Genomic DNA, 27,272 nt, shown 5'->3' on the forward strand with positions numbered 1-27,272 from the left:
CTGGATTCAGAAAAACAAAAAAAATTGAATCTGATATGTTTATTCATCCATCGATATTTTGGCAATCTTAATGGGAGATTGGTTTTCTTCTATGAAAATGAGTGTCAATGATTATCTCTGAATTTTTGTCTCTGCATCAATATTATTTATATATATATATATATATTGTATTTATGGTTTTAACATTTCCAGAATATCGACAAAATAAGACAGGAAATAATAGCATGCAGCATATATGGACTGGTTTAAAACCTTACACAAATTATACAGTGAGGGTATCGGCATACACGCAGAGAAAAAATAATACCTCAGCACTTGAGGGAGATCCCTGTACTCATAATGTAAGGACTCTTCCAACAAGTAAGTTGTGGATATTTAATTGTAAGTATTTAATTTAGTTGTGAAATATAATTATGGGGTAACGTTATAACCTCGAGGCTCGACTACTGTAACGCTCTCTACATGGGGCTACCTTGGAAAAGTGTTCGGAAACTTCAGATCGTGCAGAATGCAGCTGCAAGAGCAATCATGGGCTTTCCCAAATATGCCCATGTTGCACCAACACTCCGCAGTCTGCATTGGTTGCCGATCAGTTTCCGGTCACAATTCAAAGTGTTGGTTATGACCTATAAAGCCCTTCATGGCATCGGACCAGATTACCTCAGGGACCGCCTTCTGCTGCACGAATCCCAGCGACCAGTTAGGTCCGACAGAGTGGGTCTTCTCCAAGTCCTGTCAACCAAACAATGCCGCTTGGTGGGACCCAGAGGAAGAGCCTTCTCTGTGGCGGCCCCGGCCCTCTGGAACCAACTCTCCCCAGAGATTAGAATTGCCCCCACCCTCCTTGCCTTTCGAAAGCTGCTTAAAACCCACATCTGCCGCCAGGCATGGGGGAATTGAGATACTCTTTCCTCCTAGGCCTTTACAATTTTATGCATGGTATGTCTGTATGTATGATTGGTTTTTATATAATGAGTTTTTAACTGTTTTTAGTATTGGATTTTGTTCTTTAATGTTTTATTGCTTTTGTTAGCCACCCCGAGTCTGGGGAGAGGGGCGGCATACAAATCCAATAAATAAATAAATAAACAAATTAATAAATTAATTAATTAATAAATAAATAAGTGAGTGAGTAAGTAAGTAAGTAAGTAAGTAAGTAAGTAAGTAAGTAAGTAAGTAAATAAATAAATAAATAAATAAATAAATAAATAAATAAACCACAATAAATATTATTTTTATTTATTAAATTTATATGCTATTTGACTCCCAGTGACTCTGGATACTTATATATAAAAAGTGCCATCCTGTGTATTTCACAAGTGTACAAATGGTGCACAGAACTCAGAATTGTTGGCTGAACAACCAGGGCCAGCCTGACTATATGTCAAGGTCCATGAAATCTTATTACTCTCAGGGTTTCAAGTAACATCTGCACCCAAGTAACAACATCTGTGGCAGAATGGCAAAGTCTTTGAAAAAGTGATGGGAAAATATCAAGAAAGTGCTGTCAGATGCTGCAGAACAATATAAAAAGAATAAAAATTAAAATAAATAAATTAAATAATAATATTAATATTAATAATAATAATATTAATAATAATAATAATAATAATAATAATAATAATAATAATAATAATAATAATAATAATAATAATTTATTGGATTTGTATGCCGCCCCTCTCCATAGACTCGGGGCGGCTAACAACAATGATAAAAACAACATGTAACAATCCAATAATAAAACAACTAAAAACCCTTATTATAAAACCAAACATACACACAAACATACCATGCATAACTTGTAAAAGCAGACAGACAAGCACTGTTCTCTCCAACCTCCTCACTTCCATGTAGGAGATAAGGTTTTCCTATCAACCAAATATATATAGTTGAGGCCTGACAATTCCCTTCTTGACAAAGTGGTACCTATTTATCTATTTCCATTTTATGCTTTCAAACTGTTAGGTAAGGAGAAGCTGGGGCAAGTAATGGGAACTCATCCTTCTGAATAGTACTCGGATTGATTACAAAAAGATATTCAAGTCCCTGCCACATGAGTAGATAATTAAGTACCTAGAAAAATTAGGGCTCAGTAGAAACGTCAGAAACTTTGTGAAAAGATCACTGATGCAATGGAAGATACGGTTGCTGATCAATAGTGATAAACTGAGAGAGGTTAATATCAAGAGAAGAATCTTTCAAAGTGACTCTATTATTATCTGTCATTGGACCTATTCCTTAGTCAACAGTACTGAATAAGTCAGGCTCTATCAATGAAAAAAAACCCCCAATATTTTAGCTATCATTTTGACTTTAACAACGTGCATAAAACATAATGAGGATCAAATTGAGAATGGCAAAAACTAGGATTTTATTTTGAAAAATTACTTTGGTGGTTTTCCTAAATTTTTAATTGCTTAAAAACCAATGAAAAGTTTATAATTAGTATACTGCTGATGCAGTTTTGGTGGGTTTTATAGATTATATTCATCATCATAGTTTGTGGAAATAGATTTTAAAAGAGAGAAAGGAATTCTGTGCCATAAAGAATATCAATATCTGAATATATTTGAGTCTTCAGAAAGGGACGGCATATAAATGTAATAAATAATAATATAAATCTCATGGCTAAGAAAAAAAAATCTGTTTTGTGGAGTGAAGAGCAGAACAAATTATTGAGAAATTTGGATTTATTTTCTTGAAGATGAATCCTAGTAAAATAGTGAAAATAATCCTGGTGAAATAGTGAAAATAGTTAGCATCTATAATTAGTACAGGTAGCACCAGGATTTTATTGTATTTTAGATACATATAGTCCTTGTTTAGCAACAGTCTTAGATATTGACCTTTTGTAAATGTGACAGTAATAAACAATAGTAAAAAAAATCATTTCCCAACCAATGCACACATTTGGGACAACAGAAATATCCAGTGCAAAACTGATTATGGTCTGGTCAATTTCAGACAGCAGCAGCCAGTGACCCAGAGTTCTAATCAACTAATTAAGGTGAGCTTGTCATTATGGTTAGAACTTTTTTATGGAACTGCTGCACTGCAGAGAAAAACAACTCAGAAAGACATGCAGGTAGTTGTCGACTTATGAACTCAACTGAGCCCAAAATTTCTGTTGCTAAGTGAAATATTTGTTACGGGAGTTTTGCCCCATTTTACAACCTTTCTTGCCACAGTTGTTAAGTGAATTGCTGTAGTAGATAAATTAGTAACCGGGTTGTTAAGTGAATCTGGATTGCTCATTGACTTTGCTAGTCAGATGGTTTCAAAAGGTGATCATGTGACCCCGGGACACCGCAATGGTGATAAATATGAATCAGCAGCAATCAGTGAATTTCACAGTGTCCATTACTGTCCCTCTCTCTTAGTCACATCTTCACTTAGTGATCAGCTGATTGCAGTCATTGAGCAAGAACTGCTTGAAATTATTGATGCCTATACTCTTAGCACTGCTTATTTTCTTTTAATGAAAACCACTTTAATTTTCAACAGAGCCAAGTTCTTTGAAAAACTTTAACGTAAACATATCCACCGAGGGACACAATGTTGTAGATGCTTCTTGTGAGGGACCAGATGAATTAAACGGACCCAACAAATACTATTCTTTAGAATGGGATGGCGGTGATATAAAGAACAGTAGCACTTGCATATTCAAAGTGAAAGACCTTTCTTTTTTGAAAACATACACTTTTGAAGTAAGTTGAATTGTCCTAAACTTGAGACTGAGATATCCCCTCCCCCCAAGAAAAATGCTGTATGTCTATCTGCTTATTCATCAATCAGTGAAGTCAAAACTTTGAGAAAATAATGAATTAGGTTGATGGTCTGAATCAATTCTTCAGCAATCTAATGGCCTGGATAAAGGCTGACATACACAGAAACCGAAATCTCTGTTTGTGCTTGGTTAATTTGGGGATTAAATTCAGAACACACTGTTCTGGAATGGATTGCTGCAGAATTATAAGAGCAATACTTAGCAGTATTCAGATCTATCATTGTCATGAGTAGTGGTCAATTGACAAGCGATTTCAAAGACCAAGTGTATCTTTTATCTTTGGTGAGATGTAGTAACTACAACCCTATCTGGTCAGGGGCACCCTGCAACCATTTTTAAACAGAACTAAATCAGATTGCTAATAGAATAAATTTATTAATTAATAGCCAAGCATCCTCAAAATTTAACATACCAGATTTTTCTGAGTATAAGATGCAGTGGAATATGAGACGCACCTTAGTTTTTGGGGAGGAAAATAGGGAAAAGAATCTGCTTACCAGGTATTCATCTACCTAGCGCCCTTAGTTTACTCAGCTTCAGTACATTATTTTATCCCCCGGTTAAAGGCTTAATTTTTTTTGTTCTGAGAGAGTAACAATGAAAGAGCTTGCAAGCCAGTAAGAGCTGGGAACTTCATTAGAAACTGGAAAGAAACAGTCTGAGCAAGTAGAGCAGTGGAAAAACCCTGCAAAGACTTAGGGCTTGGAAAACATTCTTCCCAGAGAGTAACAATGAAAGAGCTTGGGTACATTAAAACCACCTAGTTAGGGCTGGAAAGAAATATTTGAAGCAAATTAGACCAATAGGGAAAAAACCCTACAAAGACTTAGGGTTGGGAAACATTCTTTCCAGAGAGTAAGAGTGAAAAAGCTTGCATAAAGCAATGAAAAAAACCTTACAAAGACAGGGTTTGGAATACCTTCTTGGTAAAAAGTAACAATGAAAGAGCTTGCAATCCGATAAAATCTAGGAACATTGTTAGCACCTGGTTAGGGCTAGAAAGAAACATTTGGAACCAATAGAGCAGTGTTTTTCAACCAATGTGCCACGGCACACTAGTGTGCTGTGAGACATGGTCAGGTGTGCCGCGAAGCTCAGAGAGAGAAAGAAAACAAGAGAGAGAGAGAGAGAGAGAAATAAAGCAAGAGAGTAAGAAAGACAGAGAGAAAGCAAGAGAGAGAAAAAGAAAATGAGAGAGAGAGAGAAAGAAAGAAAGAAAGAAAGAAAGAGAGAGAGAGAAAGAAAGAGAGAAAGAAAGCAAGAGAGACAAAAAGAAAACAAGAGAGAGAGAAAGAAAGAAAGAGAGAGAGAAAGAAAGACAGAGAGAAAGCAAGAGAGAGAAAAAGGAAATGAGAGAGAAAGAAAGAGAGAGAGAGAGAGAAAGAAAGAAAGCAAGAGAGAGAGAAAGAGAACAAGAGAGAGAAAGAAAGCAAGCAAGGGAGAGAGCAAGAGATAGAGAGAAAGAAAGAAAGAGAGAGAGAAAGAGAGGGAGGGAAGTTGGGAGAGAGAAAGACAGAGGGAGGGAGGGAGAAAGAGAGCAAAAAAGAGGAAGGTAGGAAGAGAGAAAGAAAGAGGGATGGAGAGAGAGAGAGAAAAGAAGGGAGAGAAAGAAGGAGGGAGAGAGAAATAGACCAAAAGGGAGGAAGAGAGAAAAAAATGTGTCCAAACTTTTTTTAGCCGCCCCCCCCCTCAATGTGCCCCAAGGTTTTGTAAATATAAAAAATGTGCCGTGGTTCAAAAAAGGTTGAAAATCACTGCAATAGAGAATGAAAAAAAAAATCAAAGACAGGGAATACATTGGAATACATTATTGGCAGAGAGTAACAATGAAAGAGCTTGCAAGCTGGGAACATTGTTAGCACCTGGTTAGGGCTGGAAAGAAACTTACTCAGAGCAAGTTCAAGTAATGAAACAAACCCTGCAAAGACTTAGGGCTTGGAAAACATTTTTTGCAGAGAGAAACAATGAAAGAGCCTGCAAGGTAAGAGGTGGAAAGATCGTTAGCAGCTAGTTAGGGCTGGGGGGAAAAGTTACATTCAGAGTAAAAGATGCACCCTAATTATCAGCCTCTTTTAGGGAGGAAAAGGGTGCATCTTATACACCGAAAGGGTGCATCTTATACATCTTATACACTGAAAAATATGGTATATCTGGCATAGAACACTTGGTCAGTTTAGAAATAGCAATAACATTAATATTTATATATTGCTTCTCAGTGCTTTACAGTCCCTCTTCAAGCGGTTTACAGAGAGTAAGCATATTGACTCCAACAATCTGGGTCCTCATTTTACTGACCTTGGAAAGATGGAAAGCTGAGTCAGCCTTGAGCCTGTTGAGATTCGATCTGCCAAACTGCTGGCAACCGATGATCAGAAGAACTAGCTTGCAGTACTGCACTCTAGCCACTGTGCCACCGAAGCTCAATGCAGCTTTTTCATTGCAATTTTTTAAAATAGTATTGAACTTTTCATCTTCCACATAAATGAGGGCAAGGTGAAATAAGTTATTTTGTATCTTTGAACTGATTCTTATACCTCATTAAGACATTTATATTCTTAATAAAGGTTTTATATGTCTAATTTTCATAGGAGATTTTGGAAGATTTATGGAAGAGTTAGTTTTTACAGTATTTCAGAACTCTACATTTATTGTGTCTTCTTCTTACAGGTGTATGTTTTCAATGGACATTATTATTCACAGCCAGTATCGAAAAAAGTAACCACCAAATGTATGTTAACATTTTAAAAATTCCTTTTATTTTCCTGATTAGTTTAATTTGCATATTGAAAACACAAGATAATAACAAAATGTTGACATTTCCTAAACATTTTGTTTCATTTTGTTTCATGCAACAGATAATGTTGGAGCTGTCATTGGATTCTTGGCATTCCTGATTATTGTAACAGTTTTGGCTTTACTTCTTGTCCTGTATAAAATATACATCCTTAACAGAAAGAACTTAAGGTAATTTTGTGAAATACAAAATGCATGACAATAGGAAAACTGCATCCTCGTCTGTCCTATTACGAATGTCTTGCAATGACCACTTGAGGAGCTTCTCTGTAGCAAATGAACTGTACAATTATCATTGTCATTGCATTGAAGAAAATCACAGAAAATTTTGCACCATACAGTGGTACCTCTACCTACGAACGCCTCTACTTACAAACTTTTCTAGATAAGAACAAGGTGTTTAAGATTATTTGGCCTCTTTTCAAAAACCATTTTCCACTTACAAACTGGAGCCTCTGAAACTGTAACCAGAAATGGCAGGGAGAAGCCTCCAGGGGCCTCTCTAGGAATCTCCTGGGAGAAAATAGGGCCAGAAAAGGTGGGGAGAAGCCTCCATGGGTATAGTGACCAGATTTTAACATTGGTTAAAGAGAGACACCGTTGACGGGGTGGAGGGGTGGGTGGGCTTGATTAAAAATTTGGTCTATATGGAGCAAAAAAATATTTCTCTCTTTTTTTGTCTCTCTCTCTTCCTCCCTCCCTTTTATTTCTCTCTTTCTCTCTGCCTTTCTTTCTCTTGCCTTCTTTCTTCCTCTCTTTTTTCTCGCTCTCTTCCTCTCTCTTCCTCCCTCCCTTTCTCTCTATTTCTCTTTCTTTCTTTCTTTCTTTCTTTCTTTCTCTCTTTCTCTTTCTTTCTCTCCCTTTCTCTCTTTTATCTGTCTTTCTCCTTACCACTTTATTTATTTTTCTTTCTTTCTCTCTCCCTCCTTCTTCCCTCTCAGTCCTTTTCTCTCTCTCTTTCTCCCTTTCTATTTCTCTCTCTTTTTCTTTCCCTCTTTCTTTCTTTTTTCTTTCTCTCCCTGCCATCTTTTCTTTTTCTCTCTTTCTCTCACTCTTTCTTCCACCCTGTCTCTCTCTCTCTCTCTTCCTCCCTGCCTCTCCTGTTGTTTCAGTGAGGCTGGAATCAGAAAAAGAGTGATCCAGAGTCTGTTTTAAGGTGATGCCGTGGTTGAGTGAGGGGGAGGGCAGAGGAAAAAGGAGGAGGGGGAAGGAGAAGGAATAGCAGCACCCTTATCTCTCTCCCTTCTTCCCTCCGTCTCCCTCCCTCCCTCTTTCTCCCTTTCTATTTCTCTCTCTTTCTATCTCCTTCTTTCTTTCTCTCTCTCTGTCTTTCTTTCTTTCTCCTTCTTTCTCTCCCTTCCATCCTCTCTTTTTCTCTCTTTCTCTCTCTCTTCCTTCCACCCTGCCTCTTTCTCCCTTTCTCTCTCTCTCTTCCTCCCTGCCTCCCCCATTGTTTCAGCAAGGGTGGAATCAGAAAAAGAGCGATCCAGAGTCTGTTTTAAGGTGATGCTGTGGTCGAGTTGGGGGGGAGGCGGAGGAAAAAAGGAGAAGGGGGAAGAGAAGGGGTTCAGCAGCCCCCCTCTCCCTCCTTCCCTCCCTCTCACTCTGTTTCTCTCTCTTTCTCTGTCTCCCTTTCTATTTCTCTCTCTTAATCTCTCCCTCCCTTTCTCTCTATTTCTCTCTCCTCCTTTCTTCCTTTCTCTTTCTCTCTCTCTCTCTCCCTTCATTACTCTCTTCTCTCTCTGTCTCTCTTCCTTCTTCCTTGTCTCTTTCTTTTTTTCCCTTCCTCCCTGCCTCCCCCGTTGTTTCAGCAAAAGAGCGATCAGGGGGGAAGACGGAGGAAAAAGAGGAGGGGGGAGGAGAAGTGGTTCAGCAGCTGAACCTCCCAAGTCTTTCTCAACCAAGAAGCCAGCCAGAAGGACTGAAACGGGAGGTGGGGGAAGAAGAGGGACCTCCTGAGCTGCCGAGGCTTGTCAAATGTCCGGCCGCTTCAGCTTTCTCCTACCAGCTGCCAGCTCCTCTTGCCTCTTCAGGGATCCACCTGGGTCATATCCAGGAGGATGTCTAGGCTGGTGGGGGCAGCTTGATGAGAGGCTACCCACCCTAGAGTCGCCCATGAAGACCGACTGCTGCGCCGGCTATCTCTGTGTGATAGTTGATCTTTTTAAAAAAGCGGGACATTTTTCAAATGCTGCGGACAAATGATCAAAAAGCGGGACTGTCCTGCTGAAAATGGGACATATGGTCATGGAACCTCTCTAGGAATCTCCTGGGAGGAAACAGCGCTCCACCCTCCCTGTGGTTTCCCCAATCACACACATTATTTGCTTTTACATTGATTCCTATGGGAAAACTTTCTTCTTCTTACAAACTTTTCTACTTAAGAACCTGGTCACGGAATGAATTAAGTTCGTAAGTAGAGGTACTATTGTATTATAGACAGAATCCTTTATTTATTATTAATTAAAGGAGTTGTCTCCAATTTTATGACATTTTTGTTACGGTTGCTAACTCAGTCATTGCAGCAGTGAATCAGTATAGCTGTAAAAATAAAATAAAATAGTCATTAAATGAATCCAGCTTCCCACATTGACTTTATTTATTGGAAACTTACTAGGAAGATCCCAAATTGTCATCCCATGATCCCATGACACAAGTGCCAAGGGCTTAATTTCTGATCATGTGACCATGAGGATACTGCAACAGCTGTGATTGCAAAGACCAGCCACAACTCATTTTTTCAGTGCTTCTGGAACTTCAAACAGTCACTAAACAAGTGCTTCAAGTAGAGGACTACCTGCATGAATATTTTGCCCTTCTTAATTTACCGTATCTCTTTATACTCAAGTCATATTTTCTCTTTAGAACTTATTTCTCTTTAACATTATTTGCAATCTCTTTTTAATACCCTAAGTATCTTGCACGTACTTCTTTCATTTATTTGCCTTTTCTTTTCATTTTTATTCTCCTTGGAAATGGATAATTTTAGATTTATTTTTTTTAAAAATTGGTCAAGTACACAAAAACTTGTACTTAGATTGAACATTGAACATTTAGAAAGATGCTGATTGAATGGTTCAGTTCCAGCCAGGCAAGTATTCTTCTAGGAAATGATCTTAAATTTTTCCATCCTTTTGGGGGTTTCCCCACTTTTTCCCAATAAGCTGCCAGATATTTGTGTATTGATTATGTACATGGAATACATACACTTTCCTACCAATTCTTGACATCAAATGTCCATATAGTTCTTAAATTAAATGCCCCGCCTTAACACAATCATCATCTGGAGGTTTTGCAGATTCAAACCAGTGGTGAGTTGCTCCTGGTTCAGCCAGGTTCGGCGAACCAGTAGCTCCGCCCACCTGTCTGGGATATTTCTGTGCATGCGCAAAATCATTGTGCTTGCACATGAGTGTGCCCATAAACCAGTAGTGATGGGATTTAGAACCCACTACTGATTCAAACCCTAGTAAAAGGATCTGAGCCATGCATTGAAGCTATGCCTGTCTTACAATCTGCAAATAGAGTGAAATTGGTTTCAAGTTTCAGGAGATTCTGTTAATGAATTAATCTTTTTAATTTTTAAAAAGATTTTAATCATTAATCTGTTAATGAACACATGGTAATGTAGATCAGGGATATATTTGTATGTTGGGGGTGAGGCTGTCCTCATGCTTATCTAAAAAGAGGGGGGTGTTTGAAATAGTTATTAATATGAATCAGGGGAGCACTGGATCCTGTGTGAGCAGGAGGGGAACCTGCTCTTTTTTAAAGCTGGAGTAACAGAATTAGAAAGAAGGATTAATGTGCTCACATTCTGACTACACCTGTGTACTCATTAACATCTATTGAAAAATAGTAATATTTTGTTCTCACCATTCAGTCTTATCTCTGTGATTTTTTTTTTTGCAGCGATGAAGAAGAAGGAGTAAGGCTGGTAACCAGAGGTAACTATTTAAAAAATTCTAGAAAGTACAGGAGCCTTGAAATGGTACTATGAAAGCTTTATCCAAATGTTCATAAAGCCCATTGACACATGAAATTCTCTACCCCAGGGGTGTCAAATTAATGGTATCATGTCATCACATGATATGTTGTGATTACTTCACCCTTTGGTAAATGGGGGTGGGCATGGCCAGCATCTGACTCATGCGGCTCACAGGTCACAAGTTTAAGGTAACCAGACATCCTGCTTTTGATGGGACAGTCCCATTTTTTAAGAATTTGTCCTGCATCCCATGGTTTTTTTTTAAAAGTCCCGATTTTCCTTTCTCTGGACTAAACATCTCCCAGTGCCCAGAGAAAGGAAATGCTTCATTCCTCTGAGCCAACCAGAGCGAATGAAATGTTTCCTTTCTCTGCTTGCTGGGAGAGGGAATAAATATATCTCACTGGCCAGAGAAAGGAAATGCTTTAATAGATCTGGATGGCTCAGAGTGAATGAAGTGTTTCCTTTCTCTGGGTGCTGGGAGAGGGAATAAACTTCTCTTACTGCCTAGAGAAAGGAAACGCTTTATTCGCTCTGGATGACTCAGAGAGAATAAAGTGCTTCCTTTCTCTGGGTGCTGGGAGGAGGAAGCTTCTTCCACCACTAAGAAAAAGGAAGTGCATCCCATTATGGGCTGGCTTGTCAATCTTGGGATGGAGCGTGGCCCCCGTTTCTTCCCGGTTAGAAAAGGGGAGGAGGGATGAAAGAAGCGATGGCTCCGGGTATGGGTGCAGCTCCCAGGGAGACTAGACCAAATTTTATTCAAGGACCCCTCCCCCCGTCAATGGTGTCCTGCTTTACCAATGTTCAAATCGGGTCACCTTACATAAGTTTGACACCCTTCTTCTATCCTGATGAGATTTCCTGCCCTGCTTCTGAATTAAGGTGCAACAAAGAGAAACTCTAAGCCCAATGTTGTCTCTATCATCATCCCTTCTTAATTCAGTTTACCTATATATCAATGGAATTATCACAGCCTCATTATTATTGTGAAAATAACCATAAAAAGCAAGGGCGCGCTCTTTATCTTATTTAGTTTATTCTTTCTGTTTTGCTCAGAAAAGAAGTTTTAGCTTTATTATGTCATTTTAAACAGTGAATCTAAACTTCATTTCAACATAATTTCATATGTCTTTAGAGTTTCTAATACAAAGCACACTTGTGCTAAACTAGGTACTCTAAAAGACCCCCCCCCCCTTTGTAAATGAGAAACAATTTGAATAAGACATAAAAGTCATCTTATTCTAATTCAGGCTGGATTGTAAACAGAAGGTGTCCTCATTAGCATCACAAAAACTATACAATATTTGGGAAAAGACTAATTCTTTTCTGATCCTTGATCAAAACAAATTTCAAAGCCCTTGCGACTTCATAGGGATTTGGGTTTTTTTTAAATGCAATTAGCACCATTGAAGAATGTTAAAAACAGTATCTAAAAGTAATATCCCTATATAACTTTTTTTTCCCTAAAAAAAGGAGTAAGTAAAAAAAAAATGGAAAAATGTATGTTTCCTTTATCTCAGTGTTCTCAACCTTGGCAAATGTAAGGCTCCAAAAGGAAACATGGAAAAATTGTGGTTGTAAATTACATTTGCATGATCGTATAAATTTTAGGTGCTGTTTTATTCACTTCTCTACTGTGACTGTGAAGGTTTTAAATGCATGTGCCATAAGTGAATTAAATGCCCTTGGATTGAATAATTTGATGGTAAGTTTTAAAGCTTAACTCATTGAGTTCAGGCAGCAAACCCATTCGATAATTTTGACACTTGTGCTCAAGCATGTATTGAATTTGTTTCATTGTGCATATGAGAAGCAATGCACATATGCTTATCTGGAAGTGTTTCTATCTCTTTTAAAGATGATGAAAGACACATGAAGAACATAGATCCAATTCCTGCAGAGTTATTATGGGAAGCTTATAAGACAAAAATAGCAGATGAAGGAAGGCTTTTTTTGGATGAATTTCAGGTTAGTATCCCAATCAAAAATCTAAGGAGGGTCTACGTATGGTTGGTGGTTAGCTTTTTTTAGTAAATAGTTCCCACCCTAAGGATTTCACATATTTTAATTATTTTACTTCTTTTCAACATCAGGGAGCAGTGTGGTGGCCTAGAGGTGGAGCTATTGCCTAACAATCAGGAGACTATTGGTTCTATCCTAAGTAGCAACAGATATTTGCTGGAGAGACGGAGTAACGACACGGACACCAGAGCTGGATTTAAAATTGGGTCATTTTTATTAACATAAATTTGCATAATTTATTCAAATACTTTGCATAAATTAGCATAAACAATTATGACCCGGAACTGGACCTGCAGGGTCAAACAACTACTTCCGGGGCGGAAATGACGTTATGCCAACAAACATTCCTGGGCAACTCATGGGCGTATCTCGATGCAAGGTCCAGGTGAGGGCCAGGCCGTCACCTGCGACCTTTTCTTGCCATGCTGTGCATGAGGGGGGTCCCACCGGCTAACCCGAATCGGGGAATTAAAGGTGCAGGACCCAAAGACAGGTTCCCCCCAGCTGCTCAGGCAGAAACTCCCTCCATGAGCTTGCAGAGAACCTGTCAATCATCCCCAAAGATGCCCAAGGGAGAACGCGCGGTTGCTAAACCACCCCAGTTTTCCGCCCCTAACCTGCCTACCCAAATGACCAAAGGTAAGCCAATTAACCTAATTACTGCAAGCACCCCCTAACCGCACATCCATCATCTCAGTGTGGAATGGGCGAAAAAACAGCTCAGCTAAGAGGCAGAACTGCAAAAAATTCCCACTCGGCCCCCTAAGGGCGACCCCTAAGCACACTGCAAAATAGAGGAGGGCGGGCGGGTGTCTGCTCTTCTGTGTAGTCCGGGCGAAAAGGGAGAGCCCCGGGCCTGCTCGCCCTTATATAGGGCAAGCAGGCCCCGCCCGGACCAATCAGGAGCCTGACCAATCAGGCTCCGATCTCCCGAGCGAAGTCTCGCATCGCGAGACTTCGCCCGGGATCCAAGATGGCGGCCGCCATGAGGGACCGTGTCTCCCGGTCCCTCCAGCAAAGCCTGCCAGCCGGGTAAGTCCGGCGCTGCCCTTGCTGGAGAGACGGAGTAACGACACGGACACCAGAGCTGGATTTAAAATTGGGTCATTTTTATTAACATAAATTTGCATAATTTATTCAAATACTTTGCATAAATTAGCATAAACAATTATGACCCGGAACTGGACCTGCAGGGTCAAACAACTACTTCCGGGGCGGAAATGACGTTATGCCAACAAACATTCCTGGGCAACTCATGGGCGTATCTCGATGCAAGGTCCAGGTGAGGGCCAGGCCATCACCTGCGACCTTTTCTTGCCATGCTGTGCATGAGGGGGGTCCCACCGGCTAACCCGAATCGGGGAATTAAAGGTGCAGGACCCAAAGACAGGTTCCCCCCAGCTGCTCAGGCAGAAACTCCCTCCATGAGCTTGCAGAGAACCTGTCAATCATCCCCAAAGATGCCCAAGGGAGAACGCGCGGTTGCTAAACCACCCCAGTTTTCCGCCCCTAACCTGCCACAGGAGTGGGGGTCAGATCTCTATCTTGGCCCCCCGACTCCCCCCTCTAGCTGCGCCAGCTCACGCAGAGACCACTGCAGGTCCTGTAAGAAGATGGCGTTCCCCCGATCAGACCGGTGAACGCCATCATCCCGGTAAAGCCATGGCCGGTCTATTGAGATAAGGGGATGGGGTACTACCACTCCACCCAATTCCCTAACCGTTTTTCCCATAGCCCTATTCACCCGTCGCCTAGCCCGGTGAATGGCCCTAAGAGAAGAGGCAGCCCTCCACACAAGCCTAGGTAATATTTCTGACCACACCACTTGCGTGGTGGGCCAGACCTCACGAAGCCGTCGCCGGTCTTCGCGTGCCTGGATGATCAGCGCCAGGCCTCCCAGTATGCACAGGTCATTGCCACCTAAGTGCAATACCAGCCACCTGGGTGCGGCCACAGGACACTGCCCACCCAAACCCACTTGGGCGCGACTCCAGGAGCCGCCCCCCCATACTGCCGGGCGCAGCCACAAAATGCTGACCGCCCAGCCACGCCGGTAGGAGACCCTCCCACCACACACCTCTCCGGCCCATCCAGGCAACCCTGACCCACCGCCCCAGGGACGGCTGGGTCCCGACGGCGCTTCTGGCCGCCAGGCGGCCGGCCCAGCAAATCATGCTGTGGCCACACAGTAGCGCCGTCGGTGTCACGTCAGCCTGGGGACCTGCAAGAGGAAACACACGCAGAGAGGTCACCTAGCCTAAGCCCTGCCTAGGATCCTCAGCGGGCCTAACATAACCCAAATATGCTGCTGACCGCCAGCGGCCGATCTCCCGAATCCAGTGGGCCGGTAAACCAGAACGTGCCGTGCTAGTGGCGGCGCCGATACGGAACGAACGCGTTCCATAACTGGCGGGATCCGTGCCCACCTGGGCCATTGCCCTGGGTACTAACGCACAAAATTGTAAACGGGTCAGAAGGGGTACCGTCCCAATGCCTAGACGGGTACCCCGGACCTGACCCCCACAGAAAACACCAAAGCTGTAGGGCGGCCACCGTACACACCGATTGGTCGGCGGCCGCACTAAGGTAGATGGTAACCCCTCTGCGTAGCTGATCTGACTTAGACCGCCTTACCACAAGGGACCCCCCCCTTGTGCAACGGCCAGATCAGCGTGCTGGAAGGCACGGAGCGAATTGCCAGCCTGAGATGAGGCCAGGCCTCGCTGACCCCAAGGGCCCCACAAGCATGACACCAGTCGCTGCCTCAAAAAGACGGGCCTCTTACAATGAGGAACACAGACTGCCAAAAACCACGTTGATTAACGACAGCTGCTCCACCGTCAGAGCCTGACGAGTGTCACCAGGGGCCCCCGCTCGCTCCCTCATACAGCCCTCCAGCACCTGCCGGATGCAAAGTCACCCGAAACAAGCAGCAAACCCCCCGCCTTGGACAGAAAGGCGAGGCCGGCTAACCAGGACCGGATCGTCCCAACTGACAGGCCACGCTGCCCAAGCTGGACGCAGAACCCGGCCAGGGACGGGCCAGCTAAGCTGGTAACCCCTGCCCTGCCTGAAATCCCCAAACTCCTTACCCGCACGCTGGTATGCCCCAAGGGTGCCGGGCGTTACAGACAAGGGGATTGCCCGGGATGCCTCGTCTCTCCACCACTCCGGATCCCTCCCAGACTCCAGAGGTGGCTGGGGAACGCTTCTGGCAACTCTCGGGCCCACGGGGCCAGGGTCCGAAACCTGGACAACTGACCACGGGACAAGGCATCAGCGACCCCGTTATCCAACCCGGGGACATGCCTAGCCAAAAACAATGCGTTTAGGGACAAGGACCTGTGCACAAAATGGCGGACAAGCCACATGACCCTGTCGCTCTTAGAGGACAGGGCATTCACCACATGGACAACCGCTAGGTTGTCACACCAAAAGTGCACGGTCTTGTCCCTAAACTGCTCCCCCCCAAAGCTCTAAGGCCACTATTAAGGGGAAGAGCTCCAAGAACGTCAGGTCCTTAACCAACGACGAGGCACTCCATTCCGGAGGCCATGCCGACCAGCACCACTGGTCACCTAACACTACCCCGAAACCACAAGTCCCCGCGGCATCAGAGCAGAGCTGCAACTCAGCTTCCAAGAGAAGCTCGTGCCTCCAGAAAGACAAACCATTAAACCTGACCAAAAATTCCCGCCACACGCCGAGGTCAGCCCTGACCCCAGCGCAAAGGTGGGTACGATGATGGGGCAAACGGAGCCCCTTCATTGCATCATACAACCTCCTGGAAAAAGCCCTTCCAGGAACAACTACCCGACAGGCAAAATTAAGAATGCCTGCCAATTCCTGGAGCTGCCGTAGGGTCACCTTCCGGCAGCCCAGCACCTCATCAAGCTTCCGCTTAATCTTTACCAACTTCTCTAGGGGCAATCTAGAAGATTGCTCCTCTGAGTCCAATTCAATACCCAGAAAGGTAATCCTGGTGGCGGGGCCTTCGGTCTTCTCAGAGGCTAAAGGCACCCCTAATTGAGCACAAAGGGCTTCGAAGTCCCGCATCAAAGCCAAACATTGCTCTGAATGCGCAGGCCCCGCCAACAGGAAATCATCAAGGTAGTGAACGACCGTACCCAGACCACTTTGCCTCCTGAGCGCCCACTCCAAGAAGGTGCTAAAACTCTCAAAAAGCGAGCACGAGACAGAGCACCCCATGGGCAAAGCTCTGTCCACGTAATAACCCCCCTCAAAATGGAAGCCCAACAGCTCAAAGTCGTCTGGGTGTATGGGGAGGAGCCGGAATGCCGACTTAATGTCGCATTTACCCATAAGGGCTCCCACCCCACACTTCCTAACCATAGTCACGGCATCAAAGGATGCATACCGGACTGAACACAGCTCGTCAGGAATGAAGTCATTCACTGACTCCCCTTTTGGAAAAGACAAATGGTGAATCAACCGAAATTCACCACTCGCCTTTTTGGGGACCACACCTAAGGGAGACACTCGAAGATTCGGGAAGGGCGGTTCCGGGAAGGGCTCGAGGACCCTACCCTCGGCCACCTCCTTCCGAATCTTCTCCCTAACAATGTCTTCATGTCCAACAACTGACCTAAGGTTGTCAGACATGAAGGCCCTCCTAACACCCATGTAAGGGATCCTAAATCCCTCCGAAAAACCTAGCAAGAGAGCGGCCGCTCTCGAGCGAGGGTGGTAGTCACCCAACCAACCCTCAAGCACACTCAAATTAATTGGGCTGGGCCCCTTTTCCCCCAGCAGTCGGGGGGGGCTTTGGGAGACCCGAGCCTTTCTTTTCAACCCCCTTCTTGGGGCGGGGGCACACTGCTGCGGAATGGTTCCCCCCACAACTTCCGCAGGCGTGACGAAACCTGCAAAGGGGGCGGAAACATGCCCCCTTTGCAGCGAACTCGTGACACACTAAAGAGGCCCCTTTTCCAACGGCACCCGCCACGACCTTGGCCGTCGCGGGCGTCGCGGGCTCCTCTTCCATAAAGTGACCGCTATCGGTCCTATCGCAGCCCTCCTTCCCTGACATATGCGTGGCCTGGAACCACAGGTCCGGAACCACCATATCCCAAGGCAAGTAGGGGTCATGGGCAATACGCATCCTGAACCCCTTGTCGTAATGCCTCCATATGGTGCCCCCATATTCAAAATGGGCCCTCGCTATAAGGTCGATGTACTTCAGCAAGGCAGCGGCCCTACCCAGCTGCCTCTGAATTACCACCGACGCAAAGGTCAGAAAGGCGTACAGCCACGAGCTGAAGCATTTCGTGACCTTTGTCTTTTTAACCTTCTCCCCAGGGACCACCTCCTTGTCCTGCTTAGGGACCTCCCTGTTCAAAATGGAGAAAAGATCAACATACTCCCCCCGCCAGATTGCCTCCTTAACTGACGGGTGAAGATGGTACCCTAAAGGCGTCGCGGGCAACCCACAAGGGATGGCCCCAGGCGTGATGCTGGTGAACGGGTCCCACACCGTGGTGGCCCCCGAGCCCAGCACCCAAGCCCCGGTGGATACATGAACGGGACCGGTGGCATGATGGCCGGTGGAGGAGGGATCCAACCCCCCACCCCCGCCCCAGGTGGGACAGGTGCCCCCGCCGCCCCCACTGGCGGAGCCGGCAGGGACCAGACCTGTCCACAGGTGCCTGCAGCAGTCCCCACAAAGCTGTCGCCACCCCCCAAAGCGGGCGGGATGAACCCGGGACCCTGGACGGGCAAGAGCGGTGATGTGCCTACATGTGGTGCAACCTCACCTGTCCCGTAAGGGGTAGAAGCCCTCCACGGTGGGCCCATCCTGGTTGGGCCCTGGAACGATGACCACTGCCCCGACTGGGCCATCTGCCCGGTGTGGGCAGTCTGCCCGGCGAGGCCCGCCTGCCCCGTGCCCGCCATCTGCACGTTGTGGGCCACTTGCCCCTCTGGGGTCGACTCCTCTTCGGGGTCTGCGCCCCATGCTGCTGTGGCAGTCGAGGAAAGCCCCTCCGGGCCTGCCCCCGACCGCCACCTCTCCAAGTCGTCAAGTCGCTCCAAGACCCTGGCCCAGGAGAGAGAAGGGGACATCTCGGGTTGAGGGACTGTGGGCATAAACCCTACAACCCCCCCGCCAGGATCCCCCCCGGGGGGCACACTGCCGCAGCCCGAGCCCGGGCAGACGGCCTGGCAGCCCTCCTAGGCCGCACCACTGGTTGGGCCGGGAGGGCCTTAGCTTGCCGCTTTTTAGGGGCCATAACAGCAACTACCAATCTAATGTTAAACAATAAGGGATAGGGCGGGACCAAGCCCTCTCCCAAAGGACCCTGGACCACTTGGGCAAGGCCTGCCTGAAGCAGCAGGCCACAGCAGCCAAAACCCGCTCAGGAGGCCAATCCCCCCTCCCAATGGCAACAAGGCCCAACACCAGGCCTTTATACCCAGGCCACAAGCCACCCAGCGACCCCCGTGTGACCGCGAGGCCACCAGAAGGCAGCACCACCCACCACCCAAAAACAGGCAATGAGGCTCCAAACCGGAGCGGAGCCCAGCCGATGCTGGCTCCGCTGGTATCAAGAAAGGCTTTTGCTTGAACCACAGGCCACAAAATGGCGCCTCGCACGAGGTCGCCAAATAAAATGGCCGCTGGAGCAGACGAACGAACGTCTGCTCTTCTGTGTAGTCCGGGCGAAAAGGGAGAGCCCCGGGCCTGCTCGCCCTTATATAGGGCAAGCAGGCCCCGCCCGGACCAATCAGGAGCCTGACCAATCAGGCTCCGATCTCCCGAGCGAAGTCTCGCATCGCGAGACTTCGCCCGGGATCCAAGATGGCGGCCGCCATGAGGGACCGTGTCTCCCGGTCCCTCCAGCAAAGCCTGCCAGCCGGGTAAGTCCGGCGCTGCCCTTATCTCTTTGGGTGCAATGAGTAATTGCTGCAAACTCCACATAGGCATAAGGAAGGGCGTCCAGCCAATAAACAGTTCCAATCAATCGCTCTGATCCCACCCTAATGCAGGGTCATAAAAAAGTGTCCCTTTCAATATCAGGGAGATTAGATATGTCTGAATAGTGCTATAGCAGTCTCTTCATAATAATCTGAACTTTGTTGTTGCTAGTTGCAAAGTCATGTCCGACTTCGCAAACCCATGAATAACATTCCTCCAAGCCTTCCTGTCCTCTACCATACCCCAGAGTCCATTTAAGCTCACACCTACTGCGTCAGTGACTCCAACCAGCCACCTCATTCTCTATAGTCCCCTTCTTCTTTTGCCCTCAATTGTTCCCAGCATTAGGCTCTTCTCGAGTGAGTCCTTCCTTCTCATTAGGTGACAAAGTAGTTTATCTTTAGGATCTGGCCTTCTAAAGAGCAGTCAGGGTTGATCTCCTCTAGGACTGACCAATTTGTTCACCTGGCAATCCAAAGGACTCGCAGAAGTCTTCTCGAGCACCATAGTTCTGTAACGCACTATGTGCTGTAACGACTACTGCAATGCTCTCTACATGGGGCTACCTTTGAAAAGTGTTTGGAAACTTCAGATCCTGCAGAATGCAGCTGCGAGAGCAATCATGGGCTTCCCTAGGTATGCCCATGTTACACCAACACTCCGCAGTCTGCATTGGTTGCCGATCAGTTTCCAGTCACAATTCAAAGTGTTGGTTATGACCTAGAAAGCCCTTCATGGCATCGGACCAGAATACATCCGGGTCCGCCTTCTGCTGCACGAATCCCAGCGACCGGTTAGGTCCCACAGAGTCGGTCTTCTTCGGGTCCCATCAACTAAACAATGTCGTCTGGCGGGACCCAAGGGAAAAGCCTTCTCTGTGGTGGCCCCGACCCTATGGAACCAGCTCCCTCCAGAGATCAGAATTGCCCCCACCCTCCTTGCCTTTTGTAAGATCCTCAAAACCCACCACTGTCGTCAGGCTTGGGGGAACTGAACTACCCTTTTCCCCCTAGGCCTATACAATTTATGCATGGTATGTTTGTGTGTATGTTTGGTTTTAATAAAGGTTTTTAATTATTTTAAACATTAGATTTGTTACATGCTGTTTATTACTGTTGTTAGCCGCCCCAAGTCTATGGAGAGGGGTGGCATACAAATCTACGAAATAGATAGATAGATAGATAGACAGACAGACAGACAGACAGACAGACAGACAGACAGACAGACAGACAGACAGACAGACAGATAGATAGATAGTTCTAAGGCCTCAATTCTTTGGCGCTCAGCCTACCTTATGGTCCAACATTCACAGCCATACATTGCAACTGGGAAAACCATAGCCTTAACTATATGCACTTTTGTTGGCATGGTAATGTCTCTGCTTTTTAGTATACTGTCCAGATTTGTCATAACTTTCCTCCCCAGGAGCAAGCTTCTTTTAATTTCTTGGCTGTAGTCCCCATCTGCAGTGACCTTGGAGCCCAGGAAAATAAAATCTGTCACTACCTCCATTTCCCCACCCCCATCTATTTGCCAGGAATTGAGAGGGCCAGATGCCATGATCTTAGGTTTCTTAATGTCGGGTTTAAGCACATATATGGAAAATGAAGATAAGCATATTTATATCTCCATTCAGATTACATTGTTTATTTAACAAGTGTGAATTATTGTTATTTCTGCATAGGTTTATTTAGAAATATATCCTGCTGATTGATTTGGGGCGGTCCTATGCTAAACAAATGGAATAGAAAACTGGATTCAGAATAGCCAACAACAACAAAAAAAGCAAAGATTTAGTAATTAATCTTCATTGTCTGAGTTTATAATGTTTTTCACCTAAGGTCTTTGGCTCAGATGGATATTGTCTTTTGCAGAGCATTCCCAGAGTCTTCAGTAAATACCCCATAAAAGAAGCACGGAAGCCATATAACCAGAACAAGAACCGTTACATCGATATCCTCCCCTGTAAGCACATCATGCAAACATAAACTTTTCAACTTCTTGTTCCTCTACCTGCTTTCAAAAACTATACCAAACTAACAATATTGATTGATTGACATTCTTGGTCTTGATTTTTTGTTTCCCTATAAAAAAGATGATTACAATCGTGTGGAGCTTAACTCAAGCCCCGGGGAACAGGGATACGACTACATAAATGCAAGCTACATCGACGTGAGTGACTTTCATTTAAAATGTGCAAACTCATAGTCAAATGTTATTCAGCATTTTCTAACTCTTAGATTGTGCATATAGATATATATATATTGAGCCCATGCATGCAGGATAATAATATATGACTTTCTATCACAGGGTTTTAAAGAAATGAAAAAATATATCGCTGCACAAGGTTTGTATTATCTTTCTGACTTTGAATAGCACATAAAAATGAATTAATGCAATCATTACTACCTCTATTTTCTTTGATTGGATCACCAAGCAGAATGCAAACTGGGGTGGAAATTTCCTTCCCATTCTATATCACGACTCACCCATCCATTAATCTTTCTGTCCTAGAGATCAATGTGCTCCTTATGTGCCTAAGAATGTGCAAAATAATAAACAGTTTAAGTTCCATAGATTTACCTTTAGCTGGTTCATGGTAACCATTGCTAGAGATTAATTTATTTCAGTTCCATAGATTGTACAAAGATGATCAAATATGTACCTAACTAACAGTCATATTGGGAGCGGGGTGTATGTGTGTGTGTCAGGTTTAGTTGGTTTTTGTTAACCATCTCTAAGGATTTATTTGTTTGTTTGTTATGGCCACCCATTCCAAAAAGCTCTTGAAAAAAACCCAGAAAACAATTAGAATCGTTATAAAAACATTTTTAAAAACTGGGACACCTGAAATTCACTTTCTGAAAAAGTTAAAAGATATTCAATTTAGTAGCAATTAATTGTAAATATTTTATTTTATCAGCAAAGGAGAATATTTGCAGCTCAGGATTGAAATCAGGTTTCTTGTTATCTCAGCTGGTTCAGCTCAGGGAACAGCAAAGAGCACTCAAATTTTATGCTAGTTTATTTTTGTCACTTGGAGTATGGAATATGTATGTATGTATGTATGTATGTATGTATGTATGTATGAACATACAAACACACACACACACACATATTTTCCAACTGAAAGATGTGTGTATGTGGGTGGAGTATGTAAAAATCATAAATAAAAGAAAAAACTAAGCAATTTTTAAAATAAACGGTTTTTAAAAAGTACATTCTTTGGTGGCATATAATTTTGCTATACAAAAACTGTCAATATTTACATTGGGTTTTACTGAATTGTTGGTCTCTAGGTAACTCTTGATAATAAGTGCCATTTTACCCTCTTAATTTCTCTTCTTTAATTAGAAATTATGGTTGATTAAAATAAATGGAGTTGAGTGAAAACAATATAAAATAAATAGAAAAGGATAATTTTTTTAAAAAAGTTATAAATAAAGCAAAAAAGGAAAGGGAGAAATATTGAAAATGCCAAACCTTTAGAATTTTAAAATTATAATACAGTTTAAAGGTCTTAATGTGATATTATGTGCTGGTTAAGAACAGCAATTTCATTTCTTTTCACATTAATTCAAAAATTGCTATGAAATTCCTAAACAGCAAACTAAAATTAGACCACATGAAATTGTGCAGTATTCTCCAAACTTGTCTGTTAATTGATATATAAATTAGTTCAAAGGCTGAGAGTAAACAAATGTTATTTAGCCAACTTCCAGAGTGTAGTACATAGTCAGGAAATACTTAATTGCCTAGCTTTTGGGAACCTTTATCTAGGGGGCAGATAAAAAGCTATCCCAAGCCATTTCAGTACAATTTACTTAAAACAGATCCTGAAAGAACTTTGTGGCAGATTCTGCCAAATATTAATGAAAGGCCAGGCGAAATATCGCCTGGACGAAAATTGCCGATGGCGGGAACCAACTCGGCTCCCCCATCAGCTGGGGGGCGTTCCCCGCGATAGCGTGGGAACGCCCCTGAGCAATCAGCGGCCACTCGGGCATTCTGGGAAAGCCGAGGGGCGGGGCATGTGCCCTTTATCAGGGCTTGCTTGCTCTCCCCTGGCTTCCCTTGCCGACGAGCTCGCCGCAAAACGGAGCTCGCCTCCTTTGTTGGATCGCCGCTCCTTCTTCATTGCCGGCAGCGCGCAGGACGGCGCCTACAGGAACTTCGAAGATTCCCTTTTTCCCACCCGGTTTGCTTGCTTGGGGAAAGGGGGAGGTGGTCAGATGGCTAGCGTGGGCTGACGGCCCCAACACCCCCTCCCCAACCTTGTGTTTGTAGCGGCGGGGCATGCAGGGGCTTTTACCGGCTTGCCTGTTGGGAGCGCGGCTTCAGGAACTGTGGGTCCGCCCGGGCAGGTTAGCAAGGGCTCTGATGGCCCAGCTGGCAACGCGCCAGAGCGTTTCGGTGCCGGGCAACTAAGGCGAGCGCTGAGAGCGAGCAGCGGCAACGGGGAGGCCTTTTTTCCCCCTTCCCCCACGTGGTGTGTGTTCCGCGTGCAGGGCGGCGCTGGGGGGGGGGCTGCCACGTTGGGAGGCTGCCGTGAAGTAAGACTTTAAATTTATAATTATATTAGCAGCATTTTGGAAACTTTCAAAGCTATCACCTCATGTTAAGTTGCAACTTACCTAGAAGAATGATTTCCCAAGTATGCAAATGAGCTGTTGCATTCAGTAAATAAGTTGTCAGATATATTAAAGTAGGTAAATGTTATCATGATGGGGAAACTGGCACGTGCGCCATAGGTGACACTCAGAGCCATATCTGAAGGCACATGAGGCATTTAATACATGTAACTTTTTCAAGGCTTAAATAAGATTCAGGAGGGAAGCATTTTAATAGGAAAGTGAACTGAGGTTGGTTGAAGGAAAGATCGGAAGCAATGTGAGAAATATTATTTTACTGAAAGAATAGTAGATGCTTGGAACAAACTTCCAGCAGACATGGCTGGTAAATCCATAGTAACTGAATTTAAAGATGCCTGGGATAAACATATATCCATCCTAAAATGCCTTAATTTATTTAAGTTGGTTTACTTGATTTGATTGAGCATAAAATGGTGGAATTGAAATGTTTCAATCTTGTAAAGTTAAGTACATGTATACTTGAATTGCTTAAAAAAATGGACAAATTAAAACGATTTAATTTATTTAAGCAGGTAAACTTGAATTGATTGAGCATAGAAGGAATGAATCAAATGATTTAATTTATTTAAGTCAGTATACTTGAGCGATTGAGCATAAACTGAACGTTTCAGACAATTTAATTTATTTAAACTGGTACACTTGAAGTGGTTTAGCATAAACTGATTTGTAAAAACAATTTAATTTATTAAGTCAGTATAGTGAAATTGATTGAGCTTGAATCAAATTATTAAAATTTAATCGATTTAAGTCAGTAGATTTTGATTGAGCATAAAAGGAATGAATCAAAATGATCTAATTTAATTTAAGCTAGTATACTTGAATTGATCCTAAGTGGAATGAATTAAAAAGAGTTAAGTTATTGAAATGATTATACTTGAATTAGTTGAACATAAAGTGATCAATATATAGATAGATAGATAGATAGATAGATAGATAGATAGATAGATAGAGATAGATATAGATATAGATATAGATATAGATATAGGATTTAGGTTATTAAGTCAGTATATGGGAATGGATTGTGCTTAATGAATTATCAAAATGATTTAATTTATTAAGTTAATATATTTGAATTGAGTGCGCTTAAAATGAATTAATTTGCAATTAAACTAATTTACTGGGGGGCACAACACATGGGTTGTGATATGACAGCGGGGCTGGTGGGCAAATCCCCCCCCTCTGCGCGCCCCACCAATTCCACAGGGCACTGTGAGCATTCCTTTAAGGCAATTTTTAGCGACAAATAAGGCCCCCTTTAGGCCAAACAAGCCACTAGGTTTTGAGCACTGGTTAGAACAAGATTTATAATTGAGCCATAATGTGGTGGACATAGAAATGGTAGGGGGAGTAAAACTTTCATATTCGGAAATGCTTTTCAGCAACCCGGTCTCACTACCATTTGTTAACAGTTCTTTCATACCCAGTGGATAATGGTGCCCTCTTATGGCATTTTTTTTTTCTCACAAAGAGGGACAATATCAATCAGGGATAGTAGCCATGAAACCAGGTTAGGGGTTTTGAGCAACTGGGTCTATGGAAAGACTGCCTTGTCAGTGAAAAATGGCTTTTAGTGATCAAAAGACGGTAGCTTTACTATAGACCTTTGCCCCTTTTGTTCATCATAGAATAAGACATTTCATTTTGCAGTGTTTTGGGAAGCCTTTATGGTCTTTTTGCAGACACCAGGAAACTTGGAGAATTTGATGTTTGTGGATTTATTTATAAACAAGGGATGGGACATAAGATGAAGAAATATCTGTAACCTTTCATAGGTTGGAGAGTTACTAAATTTGTTTATACCCGTCATGATAAAAGCTGGAAGACATTTCTTTATATATTTCTTTGTCTTTATTGTATTTTTTCTCTTTTTTTTCTTTTTTTTCTTTTCTTGCACATTTTTGTTCCCCATTCACTTCTCTCTCTGTAAATTTAGTTTGTGTTAGACTTTACTATTGTAATTAAAATTCTTAAAATTTGGAAGGACGCTGAGAAAGGAGAAACTTTATTAGTTTCATCGATTAAAAGGGTTATAGCTTTTTCATTCTTCTGCTGTATTTGCTTCTGTGAATATTTAAAGATAACAATACATTAGAAGTATTTTAGCACGACCTGGTGGGCAATTAATAAAGTGCAACAGAAATCTTTACCTTCAGAATTGGACAAAGAAGCAGGGCTCTAATACTGTACAGTGTTTTTCAATCAGTGTGCCTTGAGACATGGTCAGGTGTGCCGTGGGGGAAATTAAACATGGGTCATCAAACTACGGCCTGTGTGCCGGATACAGCCCACATTTATCCAGCCCGCCATCAGCCGCCTCCATCCGAACATAAACATTCCCCTCACAATCCCTCCAGTTATCAGCGACAGGAAGAGTGGAGGCCCAGGGAACGTTCACTGACCAATCACCTTCTAGGATTCATCCCAACCACTAGCGATGAACCAATAGCAAGCCGCCTCTCATCCACACCCAGGAAGGTCCCCGCTAGGGCTGCAGCGCACTTGTCGTTGAAGCTGCTACTCCTCCCCATGGACCCAATTTCAAGTCCTGCCGAGGACTGGAGGTAAATGTTGCCACCAGTAGTTGAAGCCTCAACCTCAGCTAGTTATGTCTATCCTGATGGTGTATTTAATTTAAGCTAGTATACTTGAATTGATCCTAAGTGGAATGAATTAAAAAGAGTTAAGTTATTGAAATGATTATACTTGAATTAGTTGAACATAAAGTGATCAATATATAGATAGATAGATAGATAGATAGATAGATAGATAGATAGATAGATAGATAGAGATAGATATAGATATAGATATAGATATAGATATAGGATTTAGGTTATTAAGTCAGTATATGGGAATGGATTGTGCTTAATGAATTATCAAAATGATTTAATTTATTAAGTTAATATATTTGAATTGAGTGCGCTTAAAATGAATTAATTTGCAATTAAACTAATTTACTGGGGGGCACAACACATGGGTTGTGATATGACAGCGGGGCTGGTGGGCAAATCCCCCCCCTCTGCGCGCCCCATATGTTTCTTTATCACATTGAAAATAGCAATTAGGTTATTGGGCGGTAAGTAAACATAGCCTCAT

The 27,272-nt window shown here is 43.5% G+C and overlaps 1 protein-coding gene across 1 annotated transcript in view; it reads left to right on the forward strand.

The window, feature by feature from the left end:
* The first annotated feature begins 202 nt into the window (after nucleotides 1-202).
* The window catches only part of LOC139155359 (receptor-type tyrosine-protein phosphatase C-like), a 48,932-nt gene continuing 21,862 nt past the window's right edge, over nucleotides 203-27,272 (forward strand). The window contains exons 1-9 of the mRNA XM_070730492.1: nucleotides 203-360; nucleotides 3,505-3,707; nucleotides 6,455-6,515; nucleotides 6,643-6,751; nucleotides 10,493-10,527; nucleotides 12,430-12,539; nucleotides 21,402-21,492; nucleotides 21,623-21,699; nucleotides 21,838-21,874. Of these exons, the coding sequence (XP_070586593.1) occupies nucleotides 225-360; nucleotides 3,505-3,707; nucleotides 6,455-6,515; nucleotides 6,643-6,751; nucleotides 10,493-10,527; nucleotides 12,430-12,539; nucleotides 21,402-21,492; nucleotides 21,623-21,699; nucleotides 21,838-21,874 (859 nt within the window). The 5' untranslated portion in view covers nucleotides 203-224. The remainder of the gene's footprint in view (nucleotides 361-3,504; nucleotides 3,708-6,454; nucleotides 6,516-6,642; nucleotides 6,752-10,492; nucleotides 10,528-12,429; nucleotides 12,540-21,401; nucleotides 21,493-21,622; nucleotides 21,700-21,837; nucleotides 21,875-27,272) is intronic.

Source organism: Erythrolamprus reginae, unplaced genomic scaffold, assembly GCF_031021105.1.
Source record: "Erythrolamprus reginae isolate rEryReg1 unplaced genomic scaffold, rEryReg1.hap1 H_16, whole genome shotgun sequence".
Taxonomy (NCBI): Eukaryota; Metazoa; Chordata; class Lepidosauria; order Squamata; family Dipsadidae; genus Erythrolamprus; species Erythrolamprus reginae.